Source organism: Apodemus sylvaticus, chromosome 13 (genome assembly GCF_947179515.1).
Source record: "Apodemus sylvaticus chromosome 13, mApoSyl1.1, whole genome shotgun sequence".
Lineage (NCBI taxonomy): Eukaryota > Metazoa > Chordata > Mammalia > Rodentia > Muridae > Apodemus > Apodemus sylvaticus.
In genome coordinates this window covers 68,928,208-68,951,164 of record NC_067484.1, presented here as the reverse complement: position 1 = coordinate 68,951,164, position 22,957 = coordinate 68,928,208, and the positions used below count along the sequence as shown (strand labels likewise).

Genomic DNA, 22,957 nt, shown 5'->3' with positions numbered 1-22,957 from the left:
GAGCTTTTATAACATTTCTTTTACAAATGTGGGTGCCTTTGAATTTGGGGCATAGATGTTCAGAATTGAGTGTTCATCTTGGTGGGTTTTTCCTTTGATGAGTATGTAATGTCCTTCGCTATCTTTTTTGATAATTTTTGGTTGAAAGTCTATTTTATTTGCCAATAGAATTCCTATTCCATTTTGTCCGCTTGATAGTGTCCTTTGCCTTACAAAAACTTTGTAATTTTATGAGGTCCCATTTGTTGATTCTTGATCTTAGAGCATAAGCTATTGGTGTTCTATTCAGGAACTTTCCCCCTGTGCATAAGTCCTCAAGGGTCTTCTCCAGTTTCTTTTCTATTAGTTTCAGTGTGTCTGGTTTTATGTGGAGGTCTTTGATCTACTTGGAGTTGAGCTTAGTACAAGGAGATAAGAATGGATCAATTTGTATTCTTCTGCAAGCTGACCTCCAGTTGAGGCAGCACCATTTGTTGAAAAGGTTGTCTTTTTTCCACTGAATGGTTTCAGCTCCTTTGTCAAGGTCAAGTGACCATAGGTGTGTGGGTTCATTTCTGGGTCTTCAATCCTATTCCATTGATCTACCTGCAAAAAACAACAACAACAACAAAAAAAAAAAACAAAAAAAACACCCAAAAACCAGAATTGCTATTCCAGTTTGTTTCTTGGGACCACTCACTTGAAAAAAATTTCTAGCCTTTTACTCTGAGGTAGTGTCTCTCTTTGTCATGGAGGTGTGTTTTCTGTATGCAGCAAAATGCTGGGTCCTGTTTATGTATTCAGTCTGCTAGTCTATGTCCTTTTATTAGGGAATTGAATCAGTTGATGTTGAGAGATATTAAGAACCAATGGTGGTAGCTTCCTGTTCTTTTTGTTGTTAGAGTTGGAATTATGTTTGTGAGGTTGACTTCTTTTGGATTTGTTGTGAGAAGATTAATTTCTTGCTTTTTCTTTGGTTTAGTTTCCCTCTTTGTATTGGAGTTTCATTGAGTAGGGCTGGGCTGGTGGAAAGATATTGTTTAAATTTGGTTTTGTCATGGAATATCTTGGTTTCTCCATCTATGGTAATTGAGAGTTTTGTTGGGTATAGTAGTCTGGACTGGCATTTTTGTTCCCTTAGGGTATGCATGACATCTGCCCAAGATTTTCTGGCTTTTAGAGTCTCTGTTGAGAAGCCTGGTGTATTCTGATAGATCTGCCTTCTATGTTAACTTGATCATTTCTCCTCACCACTTTTAATATTCTTTCTTTGTTTGTGTATTTGGTGTTTTGATCATTATGTGACAGGAGGGGTTTCTTTTCTGGTCCAATCTGTTTGGTGTTTGGTAAGCTTCTACTTTGTTTATGGACATCTATTTCTTTAGGTTAGGAAAGTTTTCTTCTACAATTTTGTTGAAGATGTTTGCTGGCCCTTTGAGTTGGGAGTCTTTGTTCTTTTCTATACCTATCATCCTTAGGTTTGGTCTTTCCATTGTGTCCAGGATTTCTTGAATGCTTTGAGATAGGAGCTTTTTGCTTTTGTATTTTCTTTGATGGTTTTGTCAATGTCTTCTATGGCATCTTCTATGCATGAGATTCTCTGTTCTATCTCTTGTATTCTGTTGGTGATGCCTACATCCGTGACTCTTGCTTTCTTTGCTAGGTTTACTATCTCCAGTGTTGTCTCCCTTTGTGTTTTCTTTAATTATTTTATCCATTTTTAGATCCTGGATTATTTTGTTCAATTTCTTTACCCGTTTGATTGTGTCTTCCTGTATTTAAGAGATTTATGCTTCCTTATTAAGGGAGTTATTAATATCTGTCTGAAAGTCCTCTATCATATTCATGAGATAAGATTATAGATTTGAATCTTGCTTTTCAGGTGTGTTGTGGTATTCAGGGTTTGCTGTGGTGGGAGAACTGGGTTCTGATGTTGCCAAGTAGCACTGGTTTCTGTTGCTTATGTTTTTGTGCTTGCCTCTCTCCATCTAGTTATCTCTAGTGCTAACTTGCCATACCATCTCTAACTAGGGCTTGTCTCTCCTGTAAGCCTGTGATTCTGTACTTCTGTGATCCATGTTGTATCAGAACTCTTGGGATTCTGGCTGTCTCTGTGATCCCGTGATTCTGGAATCTGGAGATCTTGCTGTTTCAGAGCTCCTGGGAATCAAGCTTCCTCTGGGTGTTGTCAGAGTGGGTGGGTAGCCAGAGCCCTGGGCCCACTCCAGGTGCAGGTGCAAACTGGAAGGAATAGAATGCCTCTGGCTGGGCAAAGGTTCCTGCATACTCTGGGTCCCAGTTATGCTGGGTATTGGGTCAGAGGTTGGGGCTTCACCTGGTTACCTGGTGTGTCAGAGCTCCTGGGAGTCAAGTTTATTTTTGGATGTTGTAGGTTCTTCTCCAGGCACAGTTGCAAACCAGAAGGGATGTGTGCATCTGCCTGGGTGGGGGTTCCTATATTCCCTGGATCCTTAAAGTTCCCAGTTATGACAGGTATTGGGGCAGATGTTGGGGCCTCACATGTGATCCTGGGTATGTCAGAGTTTTGGGAGTCACACCTTCTCTTGGTGTTGTAGGACTGGGTGGGAAGTCAGAGCTCTGGGTCTGCTTCAGGTTCAGGTGTAAACTAGAAGGTCAGCTATCATTTTTACAAATGAAGGCTTCTGACTTTTGAGTTAATTTTTATTCAGCCACTTTGTTGAAGGTCTTTAGGAGCTATAGGAGCTTTGTGGTGAAATTTAGGGGGCCACTTGCATATTCTATCATATCATCTGTGAATAGTGATACTTTGACTTTTTCCTGTCCGATTTGTACCCCCTTGATCTCCTTTAGTTTTCTAATTGCTCTAGCTAGAAGTTTAAGTACGTTATTGAATGGAGAGGGAGAGAGTAGGCAGCCTTGTCTTGTTCCTGATTTTAGTGGAATTGCTTTGAGTTTCTCTCCATTTAATTTGTTGTTGCTATCAACTTGCTGTATATTGCCTTTATTATGTTTAGGTGTGATATCTTTAAGACCTTAAACATGAAGGAGTGTTGGATTTTGTCAAAGGCTGTTTTCAGCATCTAATGAAAATGATTATGTGTTTTTTCTTTTCAGTTTGTTTATATGGTGAATTACTTTAATGAATTTTTGTATATTGCACCCTCCATACTTCCTTGTATAGGCTTAGATTTTTCAAAACCTCCTTTAATTAGGGTTCTTAAATGCTTCAACCTCCCTTCTAGCCCACCTACAGAAGTAGCAGTGAAAGAAGGTTAAAAGAAAAGGGGGTTGTTGACCTGTTTAGAAGTAGTTCTTTAGGGGTGATTCCAATCTTTGTTGTCATGACATCAGCAGTCCAATCCTACAGCAAACTCCAAACACAAATCATTACCAGCAGTCAGTCCAGACTAATAGCAAACACCAAACATGAATCAGTAGCCATGGCTCAATCCAGCAGAAACTGCAAGGCTCCTCTGAATTGAATTGAGTCAATGGAAGAGGCAAGAATCAGTTGGAATACTATGAGAAGTTTTTTGGTGCATTTCTCTCTATCAAGCAAAGACTATAAAGACCAGCAAAGCATTCCATGGCAAAGTCTAGCAATGCATTGCAAGGTATAGCAATACAAAAGTGTTCCCTCCCTGTTTATGAGGTTCCTTTTATAATCATTGCAAACATCATGCACCCTCTCAAGTATTTACACCAGCAAAATATCACATATCCTCTTGTGTCTCTGCTACAACATAATATGCTCTCATGTGTCTGCTTCCAGGAAAACATAACATGACACAACTGAGTTTCCAAAGAACCCAGAAATTTCCACTTCATCTCTGGGATGGAGCCTAATTGATCATAGTGGATGATATACTTGATATCTTCTTGCATTCAGTTTGTGAGAATTTTTTATGTTTGCCTCAATGTTCATACTGGAAATTTGTCTGAAATTCTCTTTCTTTATTAAGTCTTTGTATTGTTTAGGTATCAAAGGTAACTGGGGCTTCATACAGTGAGTTTGGCAATGTTCTTCCTGTTTCTATTTTGTTGAATAATTTGAGGAGTATTGGTATTGTTCTTCTTTGTAAGTCTGGTAGAATTTTGTGTTAAAACAGTCTAACCCTGCATTTCTTTTGGTTGGAAGAGCTTTAATGACTGCTTCTATTTCCTTAGGGGATACAGGACTATTTAAATCGTTTATCTGATCTTTATTTAACTTTGGTATATGGCATCTATCAAGAAAATCATCCATTACATTTAGATTTTCAAATTTTGTGGAGTATGGGATTTTGAAATAAAAGCTAGTAATTCCTTAGATTTCCTGAATGTCTGCTGTTATCACTCCCATTGCTTCTGGGTTTGTTAATTTAGATATAGTCTTTCTGCCTTTAGTCTAAGGATTTGTTTATCTTGTTGTTTTTCCACAAAGAACCATCTCTTGGTTTATTTGATTCTTTATATTGTTCTCTTTGTTTTTAATTTCTTCATTTCAGATCTGAATTTGATAATTTCCTGTGATCTATTCCTCTTGACCATGTTTGCTTCATTTTGTTCTCGAGCTTTCAGGTGTGTTTTTATGTTGCTAGTATGATATTGCTTCAATTTCTTTATGAAAGCTCGTAGTGGTATGAACTTTCCTTGGCACTGCTTTCATTGTGTCCTATAAGACTGGGTATGTCATGCATTCATTTTCATTTAATTATAGATAGTTTTTGATTTATTTCTTCCATGAACCAGTCATCATTGAGTAGAGAATTGTTCAGTTTCCATGAGTTTGTAGGCTTTTCATTGTTTCTGTTGTTGCACAAATGTTGACATGAAGTTGAACTATTTAGCATTCCCTGTGTAAGTATATTCCAATGATTCTTTTTTATTGAACCACTATTGTTCAGAGTAGATGTGAAAGCAAAATATTCCATATCCAGCTCATTGGGAAAAATCAATTTTTAAGTCAATTATTAAACACCAAAATCATGGTAATAAAGATGATATTAGGAAATCCAGGCTTTAAAGGACCCATTGGCTGACTTTCTTCATTAAATGCTCTTAAATCTGTTATCATCCCTTTCCTAATTTCTTTTTTAATTATTTAATTTTTATTTACAATCCATATTTATCCCCCTCCAAGCCTACCCTCTGACTTCCACATCCCATACATCCCTGCCCACCATTTACACAAGAATGCTCCCATCCCTACTACCCTCCACCCCACCAGAACTCCTACTCCCTGGGGCCTCCAGTCTCTTGAGAGTTCGGCGCATCTTTACTGACTGACACAGACCTGGCAGTCCTCTGCTGTATATGTGTTGGGGGCTTCATATCAGCTGGATATGCTTCTTGGATGGTGGTTCAGTTTCTGAGAGATCTCAGAGGTCCAGGTTATTTGAGACTGCTGGTCCTCCGACAGGGTTACTTTGCTCCTCAGCTTCTTCCAGTTTTTCTCTAATTTAACCACAGGGGCCAGCAGCTTCTGTTCATTGGCTGGGTATAAATATCTGCATCTGACTTTTTCAGCTGCTTGTTGGGTGTTTAGGAGGGCAGTCGTGATAGGCCCTTTTTTTTTTTTTTTATGAGCACACCATAGCCTCAGAAATAGTGTCGGGCTTTGAGACCTCCCCTTGTGCTGGATCTCACTTTGGGCCTGATGCTGGACTTCCTTTTCCTCAGGCCCCTCTCCATTTTAGTCCCTTTAGATCTTTCAGACAGGAACAATTCTAGGTCAGAGCTTTTGACTGTGGGATGGCAACAACAAACCTCCACTTGATGCCTTATCTTCCTGATGGAGGTGGGTTCTACAAGTTCCCTCTCCCCACTGTAGGGCATTTCATCTAAAGTCCTTCCCTTTGGGTCCTGAATGTCTCTCACCTCCCAGGTCTCTGGTACATTCTGGGGGGTCCTCCACCTCCTTCCTCACGGGGGCTTTAATCCCTTCTCCCCACACCAGTACCTGATCATGTTCCCCTCTTCCCCTCCCTGTCTTCTTTCCTATTCAGGTTCCTCCTTTCTGCCTCCTCCTGTGATTGATTTCTTCTCCCTCCTCACTTGGGCTCTTCAGCTTGTTAACCTTTTTGAGTTCTGTGGACTGCATCTTGGGTATTTTATCCTTTTGTTGGCTAATATCCACTTATTAGTGAGTATATATCATGCATGTCCTTTTGGGTTTGAGTTATTTCACTCAGGACAATATTTTCTAAGTAAATCTATTTACCCAAAAAATTCAGGATGCCCTATTTCTTAATAGCTGAGTAGCATTCCATTATGTAAATGAACCACATTTTCTGTATCCATTCTTCTGCTATGGGACATCTGGATTGTTTCCAGCTTCTGACTATCACAAATAAAGCTGCTATGAACATAGTGGAACTCATGACCCTGTGGCATGGTGGGGCATCTTTTGGGTATATGCCCAAAAGTGGTATAGTTGGATCTTAAGGTAGATCTATTTCCAATTTTCTGAGTAATCTCCAGATTGATTTCCACAGTGGTTGTACTACTTTGGAATCCCAGCAGCAATGGAGGAGTGTTCCTCTTTTTCCTCATCTTCCTCAACATGTGCTGTCACCTGAGGTTTTGATCTTGCCATTCTGATTGCTGTGATGGTAATTTTGATTTGCATTTCCTTGATCACTAAGGACTTTGAACATTTCTTTAAGTGTTTCTCAGCCATTTGAGATTCTTCTGTTGTGAATTCTCTACTGAGTTCAATAACCCCAGTTTTTGTTTTTTTTTTTTGTGTGTGTTTTTTTTGTTTCTTTTTGTTGATTAGCTTCTTGAGCTCTTTACATATTTTGGATATTATCCCTCTATTGGGCTTAGTGAAGATTTTTTCCCCAGTCTGTAGGTTGCCAATTTGTCCTATTGACAGAATTTTTTATTGCCTTATAGAAGCTTTCTAGTTTCATGATGTCCCATTTATAAATTCTTGATCATAAAGACTGAACCATTGGAGGTCTGTTTAGGAAATTTCTCCCTGTGCCAATAAGTTCAAGGCTCTTTCCCATTTTCTCTTCTATGAGATCAGTGTATTTGGTTTTATGTTGAGGTCCTTGATCCACTTGGAACTGAGCTTTGTGCAAGGTGACACATATGGATCTATTTTCATTTTTCTTCATAGATTCTCAGTTAGATCAGCACCAGTTATTGAAGATGCTTTCATTTTTCCATTGTATATTTTTGGCTTCTTTGTCAAAATCAAGTGACTTTAAGTGTGTGGTTTTATTTATGGGTATTCAATTCTATTCCATTGACCAATGTGTCTATCTTTGTACCAACACCATGGCATTTTTTAAATCACTATTGCCAAGTAGTATGGTTTAAGGTCAGGGATGGTGATACCCACCAGTGGTTCTTTTATTGTTAAGAATGGTTTTTCTTAATCTGGGTTTTTCCAGATGAATTTGAGAATTGCTCATTCCATGTCTTTGAAGAACTGTGTTGGGATTTTGATGGGGATTGCATTGAATATGTAAATTGCCTTTGGTAGGATTCCCGTCTTTTACTAAGTTAATTCTGCTGATCCATGAGCATGGGAGATGCCTCCATTTTCTAAGAACTTCAACTTCTTTCTAGAGAGACTTGAAGATCTTTTCATACAGATATTTCACTTGTTTGGTTAGAGTTACCTCAAGATATTTTATAATATTTTTGCCTCTTGTGAAGGGAGTTAGTTTCCTAATTTTTTCTCTGCCTGTTTATCATTTGTATAAAGAAAGGTTACTGATTCATTTGAGTTAATTTATATACAGCCACTTTGCTGAAGTTGTTTATCAACTGTAGCAGTTCTGTGGTAGATTTTTTTGTGGTTGCTTATGTATACTGTCATGTCATCTGCAAATAGTGATACCTTTACTTCTTCTTTGCCAATTTTTATCCCTTTGATCTCTTTTGTTGTGTTATTGTTCTAGCTAGAACTTTGAGTACTGTATTGAATAGATATGGAAAGAATGGGTATTCTTGTTTTGTCCCTGATTTTAGTGGGATTGCTTCAAGTATATCTCCATTCAAGTTGATATTGGCTGTTGGTTTGCTGTAAATTGCTTTTATTATGTTTAGGTATGGGCCTTGAGTTCCTGATCTCTCCACTACTTTTAGCATAAAGAGATGCTGTATTTTGTCAATTGCCTTTGCAACATCTAAGGAGATTATCATGTGTTTTTTTCTTTGAGTTTGTTTATATAGTGGATTACATTCATACATTTTTTTATATTGAACCAACTTTGCATCCCTTTGATGAGGCCTACTTGATCATGGTGAATGATCCTTTTGATGTGTTCTTGGATTTAGTTTGAAAGAATTTTATTGTGTATTTTTGCACTGATATTCATAAGTGAAATTGGTCTGAAGTTTTTGTTTCTTCCTTGTGTGATTTAGGTATCAGAGAAATTGTGGCTTCATAGACTGAATTAGGTAGTATTCCTTCTGTTTCTATTTTATGGAATAGTTTGAGGAATATTGGTATTAGGTCTTCTGTGAAGGTCTGGGAGAATTCCACACTAAAGCCATCTGGTCCTGGGATTTTTTTATTTGGTTGGGAAGTTTTTAATGACTTCTTCTATTTCATTAGGAGATACAGGCCTGTTTAGAAAATTTAACTATTCTTGATTTATCTTTGGTATGTGGTATCTGTCTAGGAAACCATTGATTTCATCTAGATTTTCCAGTTGAGTATAGGTTTTTGTAGTAGGCTCTGTTGATTTTTTTTGAATTTCCTCCATTTCTGATTTTGTTTATTTGGATATTGCATTTGGGCCTTTTTGTTAGTTTTTCTAGGGGTTTATCTATCTTTTTGATTCTATCAAAGAACCAGTTTTTGGTTTCTTTGATTCTTTGTATAGTTCTCTCTTTTTTTATTTGATTGATTTCTGTCCTGAATTTGACTATTTCCTAATGCTACTCTTCTTGAGTGTGTTTGCTTCTTTTTGTTCTAGAGCTCTCAGGTGTTATGTTAAGTTGCTAGTGTAGGATCTCACCAATTTCTTTACCAGTGCAGTTAGTGCTATGAAATTTCCTCTTAGCACTGCTTTCATTGTGTCCCATAAGTTTGAGTATGTTGTGTCATCATTTTCATCAATTTTAGGAAGTATTTAATTTATTTATTTATTTTTTTACCTGACCAAGTTTTCATTAAGTAATGAGTTGTTCAGTTTCCATGTATATGTGGGCTTTCTGTGGTTTTTTTGTTATGGAGGACCAGCCTTAGGCCATGTGATCTGATAGAATGCATGGGATTATTTCAGTTTTATTGTATCAGTTGAGGCTTGTTTTGTGCCCAGTTATATGGTCAGTTTTGGAGAAGGTATCATGAGGTGCTGAGAAGGTATATTCTTTTGTTTTAGGGTGAAATGTTCTATAGATATCTGTTAAATCCATTTGATTCATAACCTCTATTAATTTCACTCTGTCTTTGTTTAGTTTCTGTTTCAATGACCTGTCCATTAGTGAGTGTGGGATGTTGAAGTCTCGCACTATTATTGTTTATTCCTCATCTAGCTTGATAACTATTGGTTGAAATCTATTTTATTGGATATTAGGATGGCAACTCCAGCTTGTTTCTTGGGACCATTTGCTTGGAAAACCCTTTCCAGCCTTTCACTCTGAGGCAGTGTCTTTGTTATTGAAGTGAGTTTCTTGCATCCAGCAAAATGTTGGATCCTGTTTGCATTTCCACTCTGTTCCAGTCACAACAAGCAGCAGAACTTGGCATTTTTGGCTATGTAGCTCTGGCTTTGGAGTCCAGAATAGAAGGGACTACTGGGACAACTGATGCTGGTTAGTTGAAACTAAGAAATTATCAGTGATTAAGAATAGACCAGCACCACTGAGGTGAAATCTGGGAAGTGTTTTCTGAGAGCACAAAGAAGCTGTTATCCAGATATAGATAAGATTGTACCTAGTGCTATAGCTGGATTTGTAATGTGCAGGAATCACTGAGGTGGTACTGGTTTTGAAGGTATGAAGGAGTCATGGAGAGCAGCTGAGGCTTGGCACTGTGAGAGGCCATAGAATGCTATTGGAGAAGGTGCAGCCTCAATTGTAGTTGATGGCCCAGGAATCAAGTGGTCATGCAAAGAAGTTGATTGGCACCATGAAGAGAGCCTATGAGAGGCTATTAGTGAAGCATAGTGCACTGGATTTGAAGACCCCAGTGTACTGGAGATGTCTATACTATAGGTAATCACCAAGGACAGCAGCAGCAATATAGTGGAGTCAACCAGAGCCTAGGCTGCTACAGTGGGCAGATCTTAAGAAATGACTCAAGCCCTTTGGAGGAGCCCAGAAAATTGTGTGTGGATCTCAGACACTGGAACAAGGAGCTGTGAAGCTGGAGTTGACTTGGAGACCCCAAGATGTTAAAGATGACAGAGCTATACCTGTTGAGGAAATCTGCTAACAGGGAGTGGAATCAGCCCATGGAAAAGAAATATGTTGCCCTTAACAAAGATGAAAAAGAAGTTGGAGATCTGACATCAGATGTGGAGATACAGAGTTTGGATTTTGCCCAGCTCGTTTCCCGTCTTGCTTGGGGATCATGGTTAAGTAGCTGGATGAATCACAGAAGAGACTTTGAACATTGCACTTTTAACATTGTTTAGACTGCTAAACACTATGGGGACTTTGGAAGTTGGAAAAAATGTATTTTGCATTATGCTATGTTTAGGTTTGGCCCCCATAGACTCATATGTTTGAGTACTCCTATGGGAGCCAAGGAGTAGAATGTGGTGGTTTAAACATGCTTGGCCCAGGAAGTGGCAATATTTGGAGGTGTGGCCTTGTTGTAGTAACCGTACCTTTGTTGAAGGAAGTGTCACGATGTGCATGGGTTCTAAGGCTCTTGTCCTAGCTGCCTGGAAGCGAGTCTTCTATCAGCTTTTAGATGAAGTTGCACAACTTTAAGCTCCTCCTGTACCATACCTGCATGTGCAAATGGTTGGGTCTCTGATTCTTGAGTCTTCTTTTGGGTGCTTTTCTTTCTGCTTTTTTGTTTTACCCAATTCCAATGTATCAGTTTTTGTTTTATCTTATTATATTATATTATCATTTCTTAGAAGTGTTTGTTTTAAAATGAGAGACAGAAAGGGAGTGAGTCTGAATGGAAGGGTATGCTTGTGTAGGGGAACTTGGTGAATTAGAGGGAGAAGAAATTATTCATAAGATATTATGTAAAAATCTATTTTTGATAACAGAAATATATAAAAATAAAGTAAAAATAAAATAAGCCATATGTTCACATTGGGTCTGTCCCCATAATCTAGGATAATCTACTCAGATGTATACAAGATTTTTTCCATGTATATTTACATGATCTTGAACATCTTGAGAAATCATCAGCTTACAAAAAATGTTCATGACAGTCTAATTTTGCATTGTTTCTGGAACCTGCATCTGATTTTGATACTAGTACAATGTTTGGTTCACTGAATGTCAAAGATATTGTGAGTCTTGACATAACCTTACTTAAATGTTCTATAGAATTCGTGAGTGAAACATACTTGGCTTGGTACTTTGTTTTTTTAGGGTTTTTTTTAAAGTATAATTTTCTTTATTCTTGAGAATTGTATACATGTATACAATGAAATACAATCACATCCATGACTTTTCCCATCACCCTCTAGCATGTCCCCTTTATTCTTTTTCTAAGTAGCTTTGAACTATGTGTTTTTAATTAATTAATTATTCCTCTCCAGATTTTATTCCCACCCCCTACTCGTCCACCCTCCGAATCTTCCACATCCCATACCTTCTCCCCACCCCCTGTCTCCACGAGGATGTCCCATCCCCTACCCCCAACCCCACCTGACCTGGGGTCCCCCTGGGGCCTCCAGTCTCTTGAGGGTTAGGTGGATTATCTCTGAATGAACACAGAGTCAACAGTCCTCTGCTGTATATGTGTTGGGTGCCTCATATCAGCGGGTGTATGCTGCCTATTTGGTGGTCTAGTCTTTGAGAGATCTTGGGTGTTCAGATTAATTGAGACTGTTGGTCCTCCTACAGGGTCATCCTCCTCCTCAACTTCTTTCAGCCTTTCCCTAATTCAACTACAGGGGTCAGCATTTTCTGCCCATTGGTTGGGTACAAATATATGCATGTGACTCTTTCAGCTGCTTATTAGATCTTTAGGAATGTGGTCATGCCAGGTCCCTTTTTGTGAGTGCCCCATAGCCTCAGTAATAGTGTCAGGCCTTGGGACCTCCCTGTGAGCTGGATCCTACTTTGGGCCTGTCACTGGACTTTCTTTTCCTCATGCTCCTCTCCATTTCCATCCCTGTAGTTCTTTCAGACAGGAACAATTATGGGTTAAAGTTTTGACTGTTGGATGGCATCCCCTCCCTCATTTGATGCCCTGTCTTCCTGATGGAGGTGGGCTCTGTAAGTTCCCTCTCCCTACTGTCAGGAATTTCATCTAAGTCACACCCTTTGAGTCTTTAGAATCTCTCACCTCCCAGGTCTCTGGTGCATTCTGGAGGGTCCCCCCAACATCCTACCTCCAGAGGTTGCATGTTTCAATTCTTTTTGCTGAACCTCAGGACTTCAGTCCATTTCCCTCACCCAACACCAGTTAAGGTTCCTCCCTTCCCCCAACCCCGCCCCCCCATCCACTTTCCCTCCCAGGTCCCTTTCTCCCTCTCTACTCGTTATTCCTTTTTTCTCCCTCCCAAGTGTGTCTGAAGTGCCCTCACTTGGGTCTTTCATCTTGTTGACTTTTTTGAGTTCTGTGGACTGTATCTTGGATATTTTGTACTTTTTTTGTGGCCATTATCCATTTATTAGTGAGTATATATCATGCATGTCCTTTTGGATCTGAGTTACCTCACTTAGGATGATATTTTCTAGTTCCATCAATTTGCCTGCATTCAGTATGTCCTCATTCTTTATAGCTGTAAATATACATTATTTTGCTGTGGGACATCTGGGTTGTTTCCAGCTTCTGGCTATCACAAATAAGGCCACTATGATAGGTTGCATGTGGTTATTTCAATATTATTGTATCAGTTGAGGCTTGTTTTGTACCCAGTTATATGATCAATTTTGGAGAAGGTACCATGAGGTGATGAAAAGAAGGCATATTCTTTTCTTTTAGGGTGAAATGTTGTATATATATCTAATAAGTCCATTTGGTTCTTAACCTCTATTAGTTTCACTGTGTCTTTGTTTAGTTTCTGTTTTAATGACTTGTCCATTAGTGAAAGTTGGGTGTTGAAGTCTCCCACTATTATTGTGTGGGGTCCAATTTTGTGCATTTTGAACTTTAGTAGGGTTTACTTTATGATTGTAGGTTCCCTTGCATTTGGAGCATAGATGGTCAGAATTGGGACTTTTTCTTGGTGGATTTTCCCTTTCACAAAGATGAAGTGTCATTTCTCATCTAGCTTGATAACTTTTGCTTGAAAGTATATTTTATTGGATATTAGGATGGTAATCCCAGCTTGTTTCTTGAGACTATTTGCTTGGAAGATTTTCCAGCCTTTACTCTGAGGTATTATCTGTCTTTGTTATTGAGATGTGCTTCTTGCATGCAGCAAAATGCTGAATCCTGTTTGTGTATCCAGCCTGTTAGCTTATGTCTTTTTATAGGTGAACTGATTCCATTAATAGAGTGATATTAAAGACAGATGATTTTTAATTCCTCTTCTGTTTGTTTTTGTAAGTGGCATTATGTGCATGTGATTCTCTCCTTTTGGCTTTGTTGGGAGATTATTAATATCTGTTTTTTCTTTGGTGTAGGTATCCTCCTTGTGTTGGAGTTTTCCTGTAGAATCCTTTGCAGGGCTGGGTTCATAACTAGATATTGTTTGAATTTTGTTTTGTCCTGGAACTTTTTGGTTTATCCATCTATGTTTATTGATAATTTTGGTTGGTAAAGTAGATTGGGCTGGTATTTGTGTTCTCTTAGAGTTGCATGACCTCTGTCCAGGCTCTTTGGGCTTTTAGTGTCTCTGTTGTGAAGTCTGGTGTAATTCTGATAGTTCTGCCTTTATATGTTACTTGGCACTTTTCTCTTGCAGATTTTAATATTCTTTCTATGTTCTGTGCATTTAGTGTTATTCTTTCTTTGTTCTGTGCATTTAGTGTTTTGATTATTATTTGATGAGATACTTTTCTTTTCTGATCCAATTTATTTGGTATTCTATAGGCTTCTTGTACATTTATGTTCATCTCTTTCTTAGGTTGGGGAAGTTTTCTTCTGTGATATTGTTGAAGACATTTTCAGGTCCTTTGAGCTGGGATACTTCACTCTCCTCTATTCCTATTATTCTTAGATTTGATCTTTTCATTGTGTCCTAGATTTCCTGGAAGTTTTGGGTTAGTAATTTTTATGTTTTGAATTATATTTTCTTTGAAAGTTATCTCAATATCTTCTAAGGTATCTTCTACATCTGAGATTCTTTCTTCTATCTCCTGTATTCTGTTAGTGATGAGCATACATCTCTAGTTATTGACCTCTTTCTTAGGTTTTACATTAACAGTGTTGCCTCCATTTGTGTTTTCTTTATTGTTTCTATTTCAAGTGGAAACAAAGAGAACCATACAAAAAAATCAACGAATCCAGGAGCTGGTTCTTTGAGAAAACCAACAAGATAGATAAACCCTTAGCTAGACTGACCAAAGGGCACAGAGAAAGTATCCAAATTAACAAAATTAGAAATGAAAAGGGGGATATAACAACAGAAACTGAGGAAATTAAAAAAATCATCAGATCCTACTACAAAAGCCTATACTCAATACAACTGGAGAATCTGGAGGAAATGGACAATTTCCTAGACAGATACCAAATACTAAAATTAAATCAGGACCAAATAGATCATCTAAATAGTCCCATAACTCCTAAAGAAATAGAAGGGGTCATAGAAAGTCTTCCAACCAAAAAAAGCACAGGACCAGATGGTTTCAGTGCAAAATTCTATCAGACCTTCAAAGAAGACATAACACCAATACTCTTCAAACTATTCCACAAAATAGAAACAGAAGGAGCACTAACTACCCAATTCCTTCTATGAAGCCACAATTACGCTGATACCAAAACCACACAAAGATCCAACAAAGAAAGAGAACTTCAGACCAATTTTCCTTATGAACATCGATGCAAAAAATACTCAATAAAATTCTTGCCAACTGAATCCAAGAGCACATAAAAACGATCATCCACCATGATCAAGTAGCCTTTATCCCAGGGATGCAGGGTTGGTTCAATATACAGAAATCCATGAATGCAATCCACCACATAAACAAACTCAAAGAAAAAAAACCACATGGTCATTTCATTGGATGTGAAAAAAAATCATTTGACAAAATTCAGCATTCTTTCATGCTTAAAGTCTTGGAAAGAACAGGAATTCAAGGCCCATACCTAAACATAGTAAAAGCAATGTACAGCAAACCGGTAGCCAGCATCAAACTAAATGGAGAGAAACTTGAAGCAATCCCACTAAAATCAGGGACTAGACAGGGCTGCCCCCTTTCTCCTTATCTTTTCAATATTGTACTTGAGGTACTAGCTCAGGCAATTCGACAACATAAGGAGGTCAAAGGGATACAAATTGGAAAGGAAGAAGTCAAACTATCATTATTTGCAGATGATATGATAGTCTACCTTAGTGAACCAAAAAACTCCACTAGAGAACTCCTACAGCTGATAAACAACTTCAGCAAAGTGGCAGGTTATAAAATCAACTCAAGCAAATCAGTAGCTTTCCTATACTCAAAGGATAAGCAGGCTGAGAAAGAAATTAGGGAAATGACCCCCTTCACAATAGCCACAAACAGTATAAAGTACCTTGGGGGTGACTCTTACCAAACATGTGAAATATCTGTATGACAAGAACTTCAAGACTCTGAAGAAGGAAATGGAAGAAGACCTCAAAAAATGGAAAAATCTCCCATGCTCATGGATCGGCAGGATTAATATAGTTAAAATGGCCATGTTGCCAAAAGCAATATACAGATTTAATTCAATACCCATCAAAATCCCAACTCAATTCTTCATAGAGTTAGAAAGATCAATTCTCAAATTCATCTGGAATAACAAAAAACCCAGGATAGCTAAAACTATCCTCAACAACAAAAGAAATTCTGGAGGAATCAGTATCCCTGACCTCAAGCAATAATACAGAGCAGTAGTGTTAAAAACTGCATGGTATTGGTACAGTGACAGGCAGGCAGATCAATGGAACAGGATTGAAGATCCAGAAATGAACCCACACACCTATGGCCACTTGATCCTTGACAAAGGGGCTGAAAACATCCAATGGAAGAAAGATAGCCTTTTCAACAAATGGTGCTGGTTCAACTGGAGGTCAGCATGCAGAAGAATGCAAATTGATCCATCCTTGTCTCCTTGTACTAAGTTCAACTCCAAATGGATCAAGGACCTCCACATAAAGTCAGACACTCTGATGCTAATAGAAAATAAATTGGAGAAGACCCTGGAGGACATCAGTATAGGGGGAAATTTCCTGAACAGAACACCAATAGCGTATGCTCTAAGATCAAGAATTGACAAATGGGACCTCATAAGGCAAGGACACCATCAAAAGGACAAATTGGCAACCAATAAATTGGGAAAAGATCTTCACCAACCCTACATCAGATAGAGGGCTAATATCCAAAATATACAAAGAACTCAAGAAGTTAGACCCAAGAAAACCAAGTAACCCTATTAAAAATGGGGGTACAGAGCAAAACAAAGAATTGAACTTCAAATGGCTGAGAAGCCCCTTAAAAAATGCTCAACTTCATTAGTCATTAGGGAAATGCAAATCAAAACAACCTTGAGATTTCACCTTACACCAGTCAGAATGGCTAAGATTAAAAATTCAGGAGACAGCAGGTGTTGGCGAGGATGTGGAGAAAGAAGAACACTTCTCCACTGCTGGTGGGGTTGCAAATTGGTACAACCACTCTAGAAATCAGTCTGGCGGTTCCTCAGAAAACTGGCCATGTCACTTCCGGAAGATCAGGCTCTACCACTCTTGGGCATATACCCAGAGGATTACCCAGCATGTAATAAGGATACATGCTCCACTATGTTCATAGCAGCCCTATTTATAATAGCCAGAACCTCGAAAGAACCCAGGTATCCCTCAACAGAAGAATGGATGCAAAAAATGTGGTATATATACACAATGGAGTACTATTCAGCCATTAGAAATAATAAGTTCATGAAATTCTTAGGCAAATAAATGAAGCTAGAGAACATCATACTAAGTGAGGTAACCCCGTCTCAAAAGATCAATCATGGTATGCACTCACTAATAAGTGGATATTAGCCTAGAAAACTGGAATACCGAAAACATAATCCACACCTCAAATGAGGTACAAGAAGAACAGATGAGTGGCCCCTGGTTCTGGAAAGACTCAGTGCAGCAGTATAGGGCAAAACCAGAATAGGGAAGTGGGAAGGGGTGGATGGGAGAACGGGGGAGGGAAGGGGGCTTATTTTGGGAATTGGGTTGGGGCAGAAAAGGGGAAATCATTTTGAAATGTAAATAAAAATATATTGAATTAAAAAAATAAAGACTCAGCTCACCAACCAATAATACATGCAATTTATATTCTGACAAAAATATGTAACTGTAGTCTGCCAATGTCCTGAGAATCCAAAGAGACTGAATTGAAAGTTAGTGGGCTAATGTGTTTGATGGAGAAATATCACATCAGGCTAGAATCTATATCATAGATATGATCATTGCTCACCATTTGTAGAGTTAAAAAGAGTAACAGTGAGGCAGAAAGATGTGAGAAATATACAGTTAGTTGAAAAAAAAGTATTCAAACAAGTTTAAAGCTTTGGTAAAGCTTGTGTGGGAAAAGAGGTTGCAATTGTTAAAGAGAAATAATCTTTGATTTGGAGTAGGAAACCCTACCTATCAAAGCCAATACCTTGTCAATCTCTTTGAAAGAAAGCACCTAAATGGTTATTCTGCTGAAGATCTTCCTTTCTCCAAAAAGTATCTGCCTAGGGGAATGTTTTTCTAGGGTCAGAACATGGAGGTTTCTGCATCAGTAACCAAAGAATCCAGACTCTATGTCAGTGGTTCTCAACCTTCCTATTGCTGTGACTGTTTAATATTATAGTTCCTCATGTTGTGGAGACCCCAACCATAAAATTGTTTTTGTTGCTACTTCATAATTCTTTATTTGCACTTAAATATTTGTAATTTTGACACTGCTATAAATTGTAATGTATATATCTGTCTTTTCTGATGGTCTTAGGTAACCCCTCTTAAAGAGTCACTCAACCCACTCACTGATCTATGTGATAGTTGTAACTGTGAGCTTCCCACCTAGACTCTTGGTTCCCTGAAATAATGACTCTGAATTATTTCTGAATTATTGACCAGGCCAAGAGCTTTGACTTGTTCTCCAACTAGATCATAATTTAATAACCTGTCTATTCTAGTCTAAGTCATGCCACATGGTTGGTTATCAGTTTCAAGAGACTGCCTACTTCAGCATTCCAGGGTGGATCTCATGTGTCTGGATATACTCAGAATCCTCTCCCTCTCTTCCAGAATTCCTTCCATTATGTCTCAGCTCATTGGCTATAGTGTTTTAACTGGCAGGTGATGATTCTTCACAGTATATAAAGTTTCTCTCCACAGTTCCTTCTTTAACCCAGATGAGGTCCTTTCTCTTACATTAAAAACCTATATACAATAATAATAATTCTGAAAACTTTTTGGTAAGAAGGTATCATGGTGAGTTCAGAGTTCTGTACCTAATCAATTTCTATAACTTGTATTACAAACTTAAAATATCTTCTTATACTTAAAACATATTCTTACATTCTAAGCAATTTAAAATTAATTATGAGATTATATCTAGTCTTCACTCATATCAGAGATTTGAGAAGGAATAAATATTATCTGAGTATTCAGGAAGTACAGGAATGAAGCTTCCAAAACTATAGAAATGACAGAATTCTGGCTGCCTGGATATTTCCACCAATTTCTCCATAAAGTTGGAGCATCTGTCGTCAACATTCTGACTCAGAATATCTGAGAGACCTTTTGTGAATGAGGACATATGAAGAACTTGTTTAACTTGTCCTTTTATTTGTCTTTACTTGTCCAATTATTTGCAGTCAACTTCCCTGTGTCTTGTTTGTCAGTTTTACACCATTCTATTCATAATTGGGCAGTTTCTTGTCCAGAGGCTAGCTTGCAACATATGAAGCAAACTCCATACGATGTTCTCTGATGCCCATCATCTTCTTTGAAGTAGAATGGGGATGCTGCCAGGACCAGACCTATCTCATTGTCAAAAAGGCCTTTTATTATTAAAGCATCTTTAAAATGCTATATTCTATACATCCCTGAGGTTTTCAAGACTATCTACCTACCTACCTACCTACCTACCTACCTACCTACCTACCTACCTACCTACCTACCTATTGTATATCCAAATAGCAAATGTTGCTTGTTTTTAGCTATTTTTTAACCCTGGAATCATATTTCTGTAATTAATCTAGTATCTAACATGACTATGAATTTGATTCTCTGACAATTACCTTGCATTTTAAATTATTCTAAACATCTTATAATTGCAATGTTTAAAAAGGATTAGACCTTAGCATTGTACTTTAAAGAATTACATAAGTATAATACCTTAAAAAGAGTATGTCATCACCAAATATAACTTTAATATTATATCAATATATAAATATTTATACCAGTGTAACCAAATTTCACCTTCATTTTATATCAATATACAAAGATTTATACCAATATAAGATTTTTGCATAACAGTTGCCCTAGAGTGTAAAAGTAGATTCAATAATCTACCCTTCATTACTGTTATTCCTGCATTATTTCTATATCCCCCTCCCTTCTCTCTCCTCTCCCATCTAACACCAGATAGGAGAGAAAGAAGGATAGAGGAAAGAAAAAGAAAGAGTAAAAGAAATCCCTGAATCTAACATTTCTCATTTTTGCTTTCTCCTTGATCAAGACCATCACAAATTGTAACCTCTCCCCTTAAACATGGAAAAAATCCATCATCCATTGAATGACCAATACCCATCTAACCCACCGCTTTGGAGTTCAATTCCGAGCAACCACATGGTGGCTCATAACCATCCATAGTGAGATCTGCTGCCCTCTTCTGGCCTTCAGGCATGCATACAGGAGGAATGCTGTATACATAATAAATAAATTTTTAAAAATTAAAAAAAATTAATATAAATATATGCAGTAAATTGATAGAGTGGCTGTTTTAATTCATCCTAGCCAATTCTCTAATAACAACACAGATCAAGATTTATTTAATCAAGCTTTACCTCAGTGTCTGGGCAGTTATTGATTTATTCTAATCCTCTAAGCTAATCTGCCTATCTGAGCCATCTCTCCAGCCCCCTTATAAGTAACATTTATATAAACTTTTCTAATTTTTCTTCTAAATTTTATCTCCATTTTTTATTTTTCTCCTTGTCTCTCTAAAGCCCTTTTCCTTGAGAAGGCATAAGAAGTCATAGTTATCAGGATTAAAATAAGCATTACCAGTGCAATAATAGTAATCATAAATGGTAATGCATAATTTCCAATTAGGTCATTTATCTCTTTCTCTTATGTTTCTATCCTTAAAATCTTTTAACTAGTTCAAAATCTCTGTCAGTTGCATGTCAGTCTGCCTCTTACCTTTATATTTGTCATATCTTTAATTTTTCTTTAAGGTCTTCATTTTACCAATTTAAAACTTTTTTGTATGATTATTTATACCTAATTTATTTTCTCTTTTATTGTTTATAAGTTGAATACCTTATCAGTTCAGAAGTCTGGGGCTTTTTAGTTTGGCTTCTGTTGCCCATAGCCATTCTTTGCCAGGAAGGACAAGCCTTAAAGGGCCAAACCTCCTGCAATTGACAGAAAGAGGAAGTTCTGCCATGCTGTGAGTCATTTGACAGCTTCTTAGTGGTATCTGCCAACTTCTTCTGCAGTGACTGGCCCAGGAAACTGCAGTCTATACCCATTGTGAGTGCCTGGACTTGCTCAAGAGATGGATGCACAGCTCTGACATTTGCCTACTGAGCTAGCTGGTCACAGGCCTGATTCAAGAATCTATCAGTCAGCTGTCTGCCTTGTTGCATAGCAGCCAAACTAGGCCTCTCTGTGGTTTTCCACTTGCCATGACATAGGAAACCACCTTCCACCCTGGACTTCTCAGGCTCTAAGCCTGGATTCTGTGTCCCACATTGGGCACCATTTGAAACTCTGAGCTTTCTACCTGGCCTCTTTGTTTCCTTAAATAATGACTCCGAGACTAAATTATTTATGAATAACTGCCTAGGACAAAAGATTTGGCTTGTTCCTTGACTAGCTCATAATTTTATTACCCATTTATTCTAGTCTAAGTCATGCAACGATGGTTACCTCTCCTCAGTTTTATGTGACTGTCCCTTTGAGCATTCAGGGCAAATCTCTTCTACCTGACTATTTTCCAGAGTTATCTGCTGGATGTCCCATCTTCTAATCCTTCCTAAACTCATTGGGTACAGGGTTTTTATTGACAGGTGATGATTCCAAACAGTATGTAAAGATTATTTCTACAGATACTTGCTTTTCAAAGATGAAAGATACATGAGAGAGGGGTCATGGTATTTTATACTCGGGTGGGTTTCAGAAAGCCATGAAATGCTTAGTAAGGTCATAATCTTTTTATTGAGGCCATTAAAGGCACAGCATGAAGTTGTAAAGGTGAATTCCATGCTGCTTTGGAGATAACAGAACCATGGCACATTCACTGAAGAACACTTTGTACACAGGATGAAGACAGCTTAGGAGAGAAACTTTTTGTCCTAGAGGTAGTGGCATTAAAAAAGCAGGTATACTGAAACTCCAGATAACTTTACCACAAGCCCCAAATGGAGCTGTAGGATTTAGTGATTTCTGTAGTGTGAATTGTTTTAGCTTTTGTCAAAATTTTCCTCCCCTTTGGAATGAGACTGAATCTTTGTTTCTTTTCTGTTGCTGTGAATAAAATATTGAAAAAAGTAACTGAACTCATAGTCAGGCCAGGTTGCAGTCATCATTGCCAGGAAGCTACAGCAGCGTGAGCTTTAGATAGCTGGTCATGTTTTATCCATAGTTAAGAAATAGAGATTAAAAAGGCTTGCACAGTCCTCACATCCTTCTCCTCTTTTTATTTAGTGCAGGGTGTAGCCCATGAAATGGTGCTATCCACATTTAGGAGTCATCTCAGTTATCTGTCATCAGTTAATCCAACTGAGACAACCCTTCATGGGTATGCTCAGAGGCCCATCTCCCAGGTGCTTCTATATTTTGTCAAAACTAACAACACTAACCAACATAGAATGTTGACTCTGTATTGCTGAATATTGGAATCATGTAACTAAATTTTTTTGATATTACAGGTCAGCAGTTCTTAACCTGTGGCTCATGATCCCTCTGGCAAACCTATATATCCAAATTTTTTATTACATTACCATTCATCACAATAGCAAAATGAAGTAGCAGTAAAAATGATTTTATGCTTGGGGGGGTTACTTCAACATGAGGGTCTGTACTAAAGGGTTGCAGCATTAGGAAGGTTAGGAGCAACCACAGTTACAGGGAATCACCTACGTGAATTCAATGAACCCCAGTAAAAACTTTGAGCAATTTTGTGTTTGTTTTCTATGAGTACTTGGAAGTTGGACTAAATGTATTAGCCCAAGAGCGCTATGAGTATATAGGGACCAGAAGGCTGTGGTTTGAATGTGAAGTGCTTTTGGTCAGCCTACGTGTTTCGGTATTGGTTTCCAGGTGGTGGTATTTTTTTGAAAGGTTGTAGAACATTTAGAAAGAAGGGTTTTGCTAGAAGTGGCTCACTGGGGTGGCCTTAAAGCGTTGTAGCTCAACTCTGCTTCCTGTTTTCTGTTTGCTCACAGTCAGGAAGCAGAGATGAATTGTTGATGCTCACTCTTTCTTATTCTCATTCAGTCCAAGACCCTGTCCCTGTGGAACAGTACTCTCCATAATCAGAGTGAGCTGTCCCACCTTAATTTACA

General features: G+C 38.0%; 1 protein-coding gene across 2 annotated transcripts in view; it reads left to right on the top strand.

Annotated features, from left to right (window-relative positions):
- The window catches only part of LOC127663731 (protocadherin alpha-4), a 213,887-nt gene that overhangs the window by 79,502 nt on the left and 111,428 nt on the right, over positions 1–22,957 (top strand). Inside the window, exon 2 of one of the 2 annotated variants that reach the window (XM_052155425.1) lies at positions 9,763–9,777. The exons of the other annotated variant lie outside the window; for it this stretch is intronic. Within the exon in view, the coding sequence (XP_052011385.1) occupies positions 9,763–9,777 (15 nt within the window). The remainder of the gene's footprint in view (positions 1–9,762; positions 9,778–22,957) is intronic. 2 annotated transcript variants of the gene reach the window in all.